Source organism: Leptopilina boulardi, unplaced genomic scaffold (assembly GCF_019393585.1).
Source record: "Leptopilina boulardi isolate dan_hultmark-lab unplaced genomic scaffold, ZJU_Lbou_2.1 LbouV2_223, whole genome shotgun sequence".
NCBI classification, from domain to species: Eukaryota; Metazoa; Arthropoda; class Insecta; order Hymenoptera; family Figitidae; genus Leptopilina; species Leptopilina boulardi.
Window position 1 is genome coordinate 1449060 of NW_026137778.1, and position 13298 is coordinate 1462357.

Sequence of the window (13298 nt, forward strand, 5' to 3'; positions counted from 1 at the left end):
GAAAAAATTTACTTCAAAAAGTGATTTTTTTCAAAAATTCAAAAATGATTTAATTTATAGATTTTAAGTAAAATATAGACTTCATATAGATTAATCAGTTCGTTTTAATTCGAGAAATTAGTTTTTTGGACAAAAAATAAAATTTACAATGTAAATAATTGTTTGGTAAAAAACGTATTTTCGAATTTTTGAAAAATTGTCAAAAGAAAAATTATGGGGAATATTTTTGGAAATCCTTGTGCCTGATTTTAGATATTGATGACTGCAATAAGTCTACAAAATTTTAGAACAATCCATCAATTGGAGATAATTTTTACACAAGATTTTGTGACGTACATATATTTCTTTAAAACTTCAAATATATGCAATCCAAATAAAAATGAGCCCATATAACCCATTTTCGAATTTTTTTAATTATTCCAGAGGTACTGATGGAAAAATTCAACTTGAGCGAAGACAGCGTTCTAGCTCTCTTCGCAATTGCGTTTAACAATGCAAAAGATTGGGAAAGAGGACGCAAGATGAGGATGAAGTTAGATTTTTAAAGTTCATTTTTGTTGTGTTACTTTTTTTCGTTTATATATTGTATCCTCTATAATCTCATTTTGTTTGAAAAAATAAAAATTTACTAACTAAAATGAAAGGGTTAACAATTTTGTTTATTTCAGTATTTTATTTCGATTTTCAATAATTAATAGTAAAAATAATTTATATAAACAAAATTATTACAAAAGTTAATTGTATTAATTATAAATTATAAATAATAATTACTATTTTAATATTTTTATTATAATATTTTTATTCATAAACCAGATATATAATAAAAGAACTGATTTAAAACTTTACCAATTAGAAATTAAAGTAAACAAACATTTAATAAAAAGTTGAGAAAAATTCGATCCGTGGAAGGAATCAAATAACATAAAAATTGTATGTTATCAATATTGTTTATTGTCACAAAACAAGAAACGACGTTTCGATGACTTGGTTCGTCATCATCTTCAGGTTAAATTTACAAAAAATTAATTTAACCGTTACATCTTAGCGTTAAAATTTAATTTTGCACAGACTATGCTGGCACGTCAGGTTTTTATTTAACCTGAAGATGATGACGAACCAAGTCATCGAAACGTCGTTTCTTGTTTTGTGACAATAAACAATATTAATAACATACAATTTTTATGTTATTTTATTCCTTCCAAGGATCGAATTTTTCTCAACTTTTTATTAAACATTCCGGAAGGGAAAATCCTTACTCTATAAACAAACATTTCTTTATATAAAATCTATATTTTTTAGTTTAAGGAATCACTAAAATTTCAATTATTAATTATAATTTGTGATTTAACTATCTTTATATGATTAAAATGTTAATGTTGAGCAGGAAGAAACATTGTAGTTTTTTCAATACTGTCAAGCCAACCTATTTTTTTGTAATTTAAACAAAATGTTTTACTTGCTATCAATACATCATAATTTATATAATTTTTGTTCACTTAGTTTGTAAAATCTCAAATATTTTTAGCACGAACGGCACTTTATTAATTGCTGAGCTAGAAAATACATACAAACGTGTCTTTTTTTTAATAATGTTAATGACAGGAAAGAGGTTATTAACTGAATTAATTAAACAAAATAATGACATCTGTGGCCCCTTTGATAACCCTATTTGGTCCTTAATTTCAAAATGTATTGTCAGGCCCAGTTCAGGTAAGGTGTTTCATTTGATCATTTCCCTAACTAGGGCCATATTTCGCCTAATCTGGTCCTGATCTGTACCATGTTTCAATTTCTACACGGGATTTTGTATTATTAATAACATTTTGAAATGATTTTTAACTTAAAAAATTATTTTTCGTATATCGTTCAGAGATCATTTTAAGTTAAAATTCATCTTAACCCCCCCCCCAGATACTTATGACGTGTATATGATATAATTTAGTTTTTCTTATACTGAAAAGTTAAATGTTCCACAAATATGCCTATATCTTAATTTCTTTTTAATAATAATATTCTTTGATAATTAAATTTTCGTCGTAGACATATATATATCGGTGAATGAAAGCGCACTTCCTGTATTTGGCAAAAGCTCTTAGGAAGTAGAGATTGAGAAGACAGCTGACCACATGTTGTAGGGTGCATTGAGGCAATATGTATAAGAATTCCCTGGCTCGTGATATCGACTAGTGTTATCCGAGCCGTTTGTCGCACTGTTATTCGCAATTATCTTGGTTGGCGGATCGAGGCACGCGTCCGGTGGGGCGAATTGTACCAAGAGGGCGAACGCAGACGGTCCTTTTTTCCAGATCTCGCGGGGGTGGTTTGCTTCATAGGGTCGAGGGTCGATGGTCCGGAGCGCCCGCATTTTGCGCGTCACACGCGTCGCTGCACGACTAGATTGTTTGCAGAGGCTCTCAAACTCCGAGACGAATTTTTTTTTATAGTTTAAAGAACAAATAAGAACAAAATGATTTAATTTTTGAGACACTTAATCTTGTACTATCACAGAATGCAGGGAAAAAGAGATTTATACTCACAGAAAAATTTTTGTTTGTAACAATAAAATTTTATGTTAACTCAACCTTAATTCTGCTACTGCAAAACTGAAATTAAAATTCTGCAAACGTTTATTTAGTTCAAAGAAATTATGTTTTCTTTTTCTTAAAACCTTTAATTTATCATAATTTTCTTAATTGCTAGAAAAAAAATCTTCCACTAAAGTATGGATGTTGCACTAAAATTGTACGAATATCTTAAAGCTCATATCTTTAAAGAATTTTTCATTGTAGGAAACATTTCAGTGATAATTCATATGAATAGAATTTTACATAACAAATTATTTTTCTTTCAAAAGTTAGTAAGAAATATTACATATCATTTTCATCGTTTTTTTTTTCTTAAAGCACACAAGAGAGGGAGGAAAGTAAAGAAAGAAAAGTCGAACGGGAAGACCTGCTTTGAACAGACCCCCGCTCAGTGATAAATTAGGGGCTTAGGATTTGTATGAAGAGAAGTGTGTAACCCAGGCTCAACTCTAGTACCAACTAATCAATCATGCAATCTATAAAACAGAAAACCTATACAGAATACAGTTTTAATATAGTACTTTGAAGGATTTAATATTTTATATGTAAGTTAATAATTTTACATGAAAATCCAGTTACAATAAACGGAAACGAATTTATTATGTAACTAAGTATGAAAATTAAATTATTCTTTAAACTAATTTTAAACATATAGTAGAATATTTATACTGATTTGTTTTTTAGAATTCGGCTTGTAAAAGTGTGTAATTAAACTGTTTTTTTTTTTTGGAAATTACGGATCAATTTAATTTTTTTCAAGTATGTAAATAAAAATAAATATTTTTTTATTTAAACGCACAGACACGCATAACTTATACGTAAACATACACGCATGCAGGTAGGGTATGGATGGCCCTTCTGACGCTCACCCCTATTTACTGTTTCACTCCACCCTACAAAAGGGAAAATCGTGTAGAAATGGCTCTTAATTACACCGATCCCATTGAATTTACCACCCTAGGTTTATGCCACGTGCATCAGTGCCACAAAACTATTTTTTGACTTCCCCTAGATCACTGAGAGTATCCACTTTGGAATTTCTAAGACGATTCTGTATATTGTCAGTGATTAATTGTTTTTCACCTAATTCTAATTCCGCTTACAGATATTTAAAAATTCTTTAAACAAAAGAAAAAAATTTTTTTTTAAAAAACTTTGACGTATTTGTCTAAAAATATTAACCCGAGGGTTTTTGAGGTTGCTGAATCCAAATTTGATGCCAGAAGTAAAAAATTCCATCCATTTAAAAAATTTCCACCATTTTAGAACGTCAAAATTGAAACAGCAATTTTTAATTTTTTAATTCTGACATTAAATTTTGATTCAGCGACCCTAAATACCTTTAATAACTGATTACGATACTTACATTAGATTTAAAAAATTCAAAATAATGGAAAGTTTCATTAAATCCAGTGTTTGGAAGTAACGCTTTACTTTTAACTTCGTTACCGTTACCGTTACTTATTTTAGATAACAATAATGGTAACGCGTTACTATTTTGAAAACAGTAACGGTAACAAGTTACTTTTTTGGGTAATTTGTAACGAAAAATCGTTACTTTTATCGTTACTTTGTAATTTAGATGTGATGTCACTTATTAATGCTTAATGTTATGTTGTTACCATGCAGATATATAGGTGCCTTTTTACCTAAAACTTATAAGAATTTTGGAAAAAGAACGATGTTACTATTTTACGGTAACGGCGTTACTGTCAAAAAAGTAAAGGTAACGAGTTACTTTTATAAAAAAAGTAACGGTAACGTGTTACTATTTTTTAGTAACGGGACAAACATTGAACAAATTAATCGTATTCTCCTCCAAACTTGTTTTGGATCGCTAAATCCAAATTTAATTGCCAGCAACTTTAAATTTCCAATGATATTCTAATAGGTAAATAAATATAAATTTTTAAAAAATTTTAAGTAGATTTAAAATTTAAATCTATCTTTGAAAAGTATTTTGAAATGTGTCTTATCGCTATATCATTTATTATTTTTATAAATATATTGAAAGATGGTGTGATAATGTAAAATATAAGTGAGAGGAATCTCTTTTGCTTATAGATATGACAGAAAGAGATAAGATGGTTCATAAAAAAAAGTGCAACAGAGATATTGAGATTTGGGGTACATAATCTAATAACGAGTTTTTGTTGGTCTCTGCACGTATCGAGCACACGTCTTTCAATAGCAAAAGGGCGACACCCCTGGCATCGGACGATTCAGTTTGGTTAGATTTCTAGCTTAAGTTTGGTTAGCTTTGGTGTTTGCCAATGGTCCTAGCCATTGTGCATTAGCATCTATTCAAGCCAGTAATCGAATCCAAACCGAGATAGTGAACTTTCGCGAGAACCAACGAGGAGGATTTGTGGTTGACTTCCGTAATTCTCGTATAGCTCTGATAAGCTTATTTGTCGACTATACAATTTCAAACAATCTTCACTATTTTTTTTTTATTATAAATTATATTTTTTTAAATTTTATTTACAATCATAACTTCCATAATTTTTATCAAATCAAAAAATAAGTATTTCACTGAAAAAATCTGAACTCATTTTTTTATAATTCAAAATGAGCCAATGTTAAACGACTTAGAACGTGGCGACATCTACTTGATGTCCCTCACAGCACCGGATATTTAAGGATATCCTAAGGATATCCAAACCGCCGGAATCAAATGGATATCCCTAGGACGTCCCAAGGATATCCTTAAATATCCGGTGCAGTGAGGGGTACACGTTACTTATTTTGAGATTAGGTTTTTTTTGTGTTTTCATAAAAACTTCAAAAGAAAATGTTCAAGTAAAAAAAAAATTTTTTTAAATGAAAATCTCACGTGAAATGCCCCCAAATAATATAGTTATTTTAACAAAATTGATTTTGTAATATTCAAAAATGTTTCTGTTTGCCAAATCTCTTTCCCTACTGAGAGTAGATAGTTTTTTAAGGTCTTTTTTTCTCTAGGTTACTTATCTGCAGGATTTCCTTAAGGGGACTATAGATCGTGAACGGGAATGAAAGTATGCTTATAGTCACCTTATCTTTTCCCCTGTGAATGCGTATGCTAAATTGAATATGAAAATATGCGGACTTATCGCCCTATTCACTCAGCGTTAGTTGGAGAGACAACGAGCCGTTAAATTTCCCTGTCTAAAATTCTGATCAATTCACTTACATGTTATAATATTTTATCATTATATGTTATATAAAATTATTATCATTGGATTTTAATAAAAAATTTAAGTTCTTTGTATCTGCCCGAAATTAAATTTCATTTCTCTCTAAATTTGAATTAGTTAAATTCACTTTTAGGTTATGTAAATATTCACTAATAAAATAGTAAAAAAATAATTAATTCAGTAGTAGAAAATTATTAATATAATAGTAAAAATAAAATAACTAGTTTTTATCTGAAAGAAACATTTATTTATACAGTTAAGTATTGTACATTTTTTATAACATTGAAATCTTAATTTTACTCCATAAAATTATAAAATAAAAACTTAAGAGAGTTGGCAAATTGCACATTAAATACAAAGTGGAATTTAAATTCAAATAAATTATCTCACTTTTTACATTTTAATATATTTTCTAAATTACAAACGAACTGAGTACGTTATTATGCAGATAGTGTTGTTCACGGCATAAAATGGCGTCATATTGTTTCATTTTTGCCTGGAGCACGATGTGTTTGCGCAGAGCAAATGCGCATGCTGAGTTAAATATGGCGCGATTATTTGAAATAATTTTTATGTTAATAAAAATATATATTTAAATAATTACATTAATAATTCTTACTATTTTATTATTATATAAAAATATATTATATTATATAAATGATAACGAGAAAGTAATAAATATATTATGTATATTTTATTATTAATTATATATACTTATATATTATATGTATATTAATTATTAACATAATGGTTCTAAAAATCAGTTCATTTAAAAAAATATATAATTATTTACACTAATATAATTAATAACAGTCAACATTAGCTTTAAAATAATTTACAAGATTTATTGATTTATGTAAAAATAATTAATATTAGTAATAATTAGTCAAACATTTAATTACTAATTTACATTTAGAGAGTAAAGCAAAAAGTCAACCAAGATTTTACTAACAATTAGTTATTTTTAACTACTTCAGATTTAGAGAGTTTTAAAAAAATTTCAAAATTTTGAGCTAAAAGATGTAAAAAAAATGCTTTGAATTGCCATCCGTACTAATACTTCTCGCAAGTAGTAATATCATCGTGCAGTGGGACTTTCTTTCCCTATGTCTGACGTACACTAACTACTTGCAAGTAGTATAGTAAAGGTGATATGGCATGAAGTTAGCGCTAAAACGATGTTTTCTTTCATAAAAATTGAAATACCTTTTGACTATTAATATTCATTTTGTTTTTTTAAGAAAAAGTGGAATCATAAGAAATGTTGTAATACAATAAAATAACATTTTAAAAAATCTTATTAAAGAAATTAAAACTGTCAAAAAATATTTCTAAAAATTTTTTTAGATTAAAATTTTGATTGAACGTTTAAAGAAGTTAGGTCACGTGTTATGTGCAAAAATTGTGATATTTTCCTGAATTAATTATAATTCAGTTTATTAGAAACTTTTTAAATGAAAAGTATGTTTGCAATTTTTTGTTTTGCCTCTATTAGGCACTTTTTTACAATTTCTAATTGTGTACAATTAAAATTTTACGATGAAAATGAAATTGTATTTAAAGTACAACTTCAGTTCGATATTGGATTAGATATTTTTAATTAATTGTCATTAAGGTAATATAGAATGCACAAATAGATTGAAATTTTCTATAGTGTAAACGCAATTAAATTACCAAACAATTTTAATGAAAGCACAGAAAAATAAAAGGCATTAAAATAAGCGTTGCAGCTTATTTTAATGCCTTTTAATTTTCTGTGAGAAAATTATTTTTGAATAATTACCTGTTTTTACTTGATATTTTAAAGTTGTTGAGCAATCAATAAGAAGCTGTTGTAATGTAACTCCAGTGTCAGGTATTTCCAAGTCAAGTAGCTGTATCATTTCAGATGGATGATGAAAGTCTAAAACTTTCGAATTGCGATCATTTGTCGACTTAATGAAATCTAGTAAGATGTCGACTACTTTCATCAAAAATTCTTTTGTCGCTGGATATCCCTCGACATTTTGAGGCAGAATATCTGATAGTAAAGAAAGAATAAGAAAAATTAGTTTACAATTTGCAGATGATATATAAATATATGTATTATTGTTTTCGAGATAGAAAAATTCTTAATAATCTTACAATATTTTTAATATTTTAGAATTTTTGAAAATTAAGGAATAATAAAAAATGATTGAAAAATTATGGTATCATAAAATTATTTTAATAGTAGGTATCTAGGTATTAGAAACGATTATTTCGTGCACAATGACAAACAAAAACATAGACATTATAAACAAACATGAATTTTTGTGTTTTTTCTTACATAGATGAATTTTGTTCTTCCTTTGTTCTTTCTTCCACCCGAATCTTCTTTTTTGTATCTGATTTATGGTGATAAATTTTATGTTGATATGAGTATGATTTCACCTCATCAAACAATTGAAAGTATAGACCTACAATGACACACTCTCACTTGTTTGGTGGGATGATAACAACGTCATCTTCTGCAAATTTTTTTTATTTCGTTGATTTCTTCTCTAACTTATACATGTTTTACTACTCATTAATTTTTAGGTTAGGAAACGTATATAGTTTACTTTAATATTTATTTTATATAATTTACAAGATTCTGCAGTACTACCAATATGAAAATATCACAATGTAGAACATAACCTATTTTTTTTAAGTTTTTCTATTTTGAGTAACTTGAAGTTGGCTGTTAACTAATTTTGATGCAGATCTTCTGAGGTGCAACAGAAATGAGTCCAGCTTTTTTTCTGTGAATAGTATATATGTCTACATGAAATGATAATCCTCATAATAATAATCTTAATAATTGTGAAGAAATTTTATAACAGTAAAAAAATTGATAACATCAAATATTGTATCCTCTTTGAGCCGTCGGTTAGACAAGGAAAATCCCAGGCTTCTTTCCATGGGATTGGCCTATAATCTTACCCCATCAATCTATGCCCTCAAGTTCGACATTCTCTTTTCTTTTATAGTTTTCGTGAAGCGTAAATAAGTCTACAGTATATACTGTCAAATCCCCATTATGGTTTTTGGACCGAAAATAATGAAAAGATATATAGTTGAATTAGGAAATTGATAAATTTGTTAATTCAATATAAGGACAGTATAAATCTTCCAACAAATCAAAGATTTGTAGAAAAAAAAAGATTTGTTTTAATGCAATAGAAGATTGAAATTTTCGAATGCTTTACTAACATTTAAAATGTGCCTGAATTTTTTAGCGCAAAATGAACGAAATCATTTTTTGGTCTCTAAACTTTTTAAAATAAAAATAAAAAAATAAAAGAATATACATTAAATATTTAATAAATTATTTAAAGTTTTTGTTGAATCAAATAAATCATTTTCTTTGTTTTAAAGCACAAATTTCTTTGATTCAAAAAAAATTTTATTTAAAGAAATTTTCAGTTTTAAATTAAAAAACTATTTCTTTGACTCTATTATCAGTGCAAAAATTCCTTTGTTTTAAAAGACAAATTTTTTAATTCAAAAAAATCTATTTAAATCAAAGAAACTTTCTTCTAATCAAAAACGCTGTTTTTATTTTAAAGAAAATTTAATTCTGAATGAATAACTAAACAAGTCAAAAAACAAATTTCTTTAAATCAACAAAAACTTTTTTCTAGGTGGTAGAATGCAATAGTTTATAATAAAATTAGAAGTTAAAAATAATAGTAAACAAATTTTTTTGGTTTCATTTAAACGTTCAGAACTTTAAGCACAGCATTTACGAAAATTTATTAAAAAAATTATCGTATAGATAAAATCTTTTAGAACTCTTGTATGAACTTCACAACTTGAACGTCAATCATATTAAACCATTCACTATTAGTATGGTTGTTTGGCGCCAGCTGTGTTTAAGACCCTCGCATATATAGGTCCGCTTTTAATCAAAGCTTCTTTGGAGGGGTTGGATGCGAATTAGTTCCTTCGATTTACAAGCGGTATTATAAGGGTAATTTATAGTGATAAAAGAAATATAGGGCAGTTAAGTGTTAAACAATTTTTCATTTTAGAAAAATCTACGAAACTTGCTGTTGCAACTAAATCATTTAATAACCGTAATAATTTTTATGCAATTTTGATCGATTCAACCATTCTATGAAGACTAGAAAGAAAAATTTAGATTTTCTTTAACAAAAATTTATTGTATTGAATTCTAAGAGATTATTTATAATAAAATATTTAAAAATTATAATAAAAAAATATTGCTACCAATAAACGACCCATTTTGTTGAGTCAAGTAAATATTTTTTAAATTAACTATATAAAAATATTGTTGACTATCAAAAATGGTCTCAATAAAAAAAAATGTTGTTATAATAACTTAATTTTTTCTCTCCAGTGAAGCGTATGTATGTGGGATACACCTCAAATTAAATTCCACTGTCTTTATTTGATTAAGAGAATTTTGAATGCAAAATATTTGTCCGACGGCACGAACCAGCCCTTATCGCGCCACGGCATATGCCAAAATGCAAACATTGTGAAGCAAAGACGAACCCTTCCATCCCCCTATATGGTATGTAATCTGTCCTCAACCAGTCATCAAATCAGAATTTTTAAGTGTAGTTCTAAATCCTCTATTACTATGCACCCTTTCACTCCTCCGATATATATTGATAGGTACAAAAATGTTGTAGTCAAAATTTTTTTACTTTATATCAATTTTAAAGCTCTCTACAAAAAATTAATTTTTATAATATATGTGACGCTTCGCGACAAAAGCTACCTAAACTCCAAAAAATTTAGAGTATATTTTTGATTTTTTAAATAAAAATATATAAAGAGGATCAACTTTTTATACAAACTATTAATGTTTAAGTTTTTATTACATCCAAAAATATTCAATAAAATCTATTTTTGATTTTTCCAAATTAAAGAAGAACTTTTTATAGAGATAGAAATGTTACTAAACATAACCTAAGATTTTTGGGAGCTTAGGTGCCTTTTTGTTACCTAGCGTCACATATAGTGCGACGAAAATTATACAAAAGTGATACAAATTTTCAAGTTCAATTAGAATATATGGTTAAATCGACGGAATTATACGATTTTATGTTACTCCTGATTTAAATCATTTTAATTACATTATACAATTTTTTTTAGTATCAGAATCTTTTTCCTAAAATATTTATCAGAAAAAGCTAACAAAATCATAATTTTTATGCTGCTCATGTAAAATAAAAAATTGTATAATAAAAAAGGTATTTGATTCAAATAATCGGTTACTTGATTATTATAAAAAAATGTAAAAAATATAAAAAATTATTATGAAATTAATATATTTACTTGGACCAAATAATTTTTATTTGAGTCAATTAAATGGTGTTTGTTTTAAATACAGAAATTATTATTGGTTCAAATAAAAATTATTTGGTTCAAGTAAATATTTATTTGATAATAGTCAAGTAACCGAGTATTTGAATTAAATAAATTTTTTGAAAAAATTAAAATTCAGGGCAAAATAATTAAAAACCATTTTTAATGCGTCTAAAATTAATAAAAAGTATATAAAGAATAAAAATTTTTTGTTTTCAGTTAATTTTTTCAAAAATAACAGAAATTAAAAGAATTTTCCGTTTTCACCTTTCAATATTTTGAAAGATAATTAGCATAAACGATATTATCTGATTTAGAGCACTTTGCATTTTTAGACCAAAATTTTTTGTAGTTTTTTGCCCGAAATTTTAATGTTTTTCAAAAAACGAATTTGTGCATAAGAGAGCTCAAGTAATTTTTCTAATGATAAAAAAGAAGTGTAAAATTCTACAAAATTTATTTTTAAATGATCATTTTAATTTATTTACAAATTTTTATTCATGTACAAACAAATTTTTTCTCTTTAGTTTTCGAAGTCAAAAGTTCCAAATATTTGCCAAGAATCAATAAATTTTTACAGGAAGGTCGTATACAAGATTCGCAAATATAGGTCAAATTGGTACGTTTTTAAAGTATCTACAATTTATTCGAGATATATTAGAACTTAAATAAAAACTCAAAATTAAAATTATGAAAAAAATTATGTTCTTTAAATTAAAATTAAAGAATTATTAATTAAATTCAAATCAGTTATGAAAATAAAAGTAATAATAATCTATATTAGGAAAATAAGTTAATAATGAAGAATATAAGTAAATAAAAATTAGAAAAATAAAAATAAGTTAAAGATTGAAATAACAACAAAATAATGTTGGTCTACCAATTAAGTATAACTACTAAAACTAAAAAAATGTTTATAAAAAAAGGAATTTAACAATAGTCATTGATTTAAATTTTAAAAGTGAAGTAAGTAGAACATGCTTTATATATAGGCAGACATGCGTAAGTAGTACAACTCAAGATAGAATTTCTACAATAGAGGAACAAAATTGTTCTTTCAGCAATAAACAATATTAATATTCTTTTTAATATTCTAATTTATTTTAATTTAATTGATGACATAAAAAAATTTCAATTAATTAAAGTCAATCTAATTATCCTAATTTTAATTTTTCTAATTCCAAAATAATTTTTTTCCAAAAATTTATTTACCAAATGTAACCTGGACAGTAATAAAAAGGACCTAACAGCCGAAAAAATCAATTTTTTATTGCTTGATGATTCTGATAGAAAAAAGTTTTCTCTATCAGAATCACCAATCAATAAAGAATCGATTTTTTTCGGACGTAAGGTCTCTTTTAACTGTTCAGGTCACAAATCATTTTTTTTTTCAAATAAAAAATATTCCAAAAATAAAGTGTGAAATTTAGAATCTGACGTTATAACTGACACTTCTTAAATACGTTAAAACATCTACATTTTAAACATGGATTGTGCGATATGTCGAAACAGTATTAATAATTTGTTCCTGAGCTTGCAATTTCTTCGCATCAATTCCTCTTTTAATTTTCTGTTCTAGTTGTAATTTTATTGTCTAAGCATTATTTCTGTATTAGCTTCCTTTTTTATCATAACATGCGTCCAACAAATCTTATCAGACATATTTGAGTGTTTATAATATAAAAAGCAATTGATGTGAGATTTTAATTGAATTATTTCTGTCATAATTGTTTACAAGAATTTAGAACTTTACATCGAATAATTTTTTACTACAGTCGCAAATTTTATTTTTTAAAGGAAAGCAACATGAAGTTGCAGTGGAATGTGTTTCGTTCGAAATTTTCAGATAACAAATAAACATTGTAAAAAATTGATTTTGGAAATTTTAAATTTTTGAAAAAATGTTCATTGATAAAATTCTTTTGGGAAAAATTATTTGGAAAAATTGACACCCTACCTTGTCCCTACCCTGTTAAATATAAACATAACAAATAGAGACTAATCCATCTGTAGCTTTCAGTAACAATAAAAAACAAATAAATTAAAATTTTAATAATGTTAAATAAATTTCATTACAATTTTTAATTAAAATTATTAGAAAAATTTAATAATTTTAGGAATTTTGGATTAGGAAACAGAATATTGCACGTAATTTGTTCTATGAAATGGTTAATTTTAATAATAAGTTCAGATC

The 13298-nt window shown here is 26.2% G+C and overlaps 1 protein-coding gene across 3 annotated transcripts in view; it reads right to left on the bottom strand.

The window, feature by feature from the left end:
* LOC127279846 (glutamate decarboxylase) overlaps positions 1 to 13298 on the bottom strand; it is a 67486-nt gene that overhangs the window by 20532 nt on the left and 33656 nt on the right. For all 3 annotated transcript variants that reach the window (XM_051302470.1, XM_051302469.1, XM_051302471.1), the window contains one exon: positions 7548 to 7784. In XM_051302470.1, coding sequence (XP_051158427.1) covers positions 7548 to 7784 — 237 coding nt within the window. The remainder of the gene's footprint in view (positions 1 to 7547; positions 7785 to 13298) is intronic.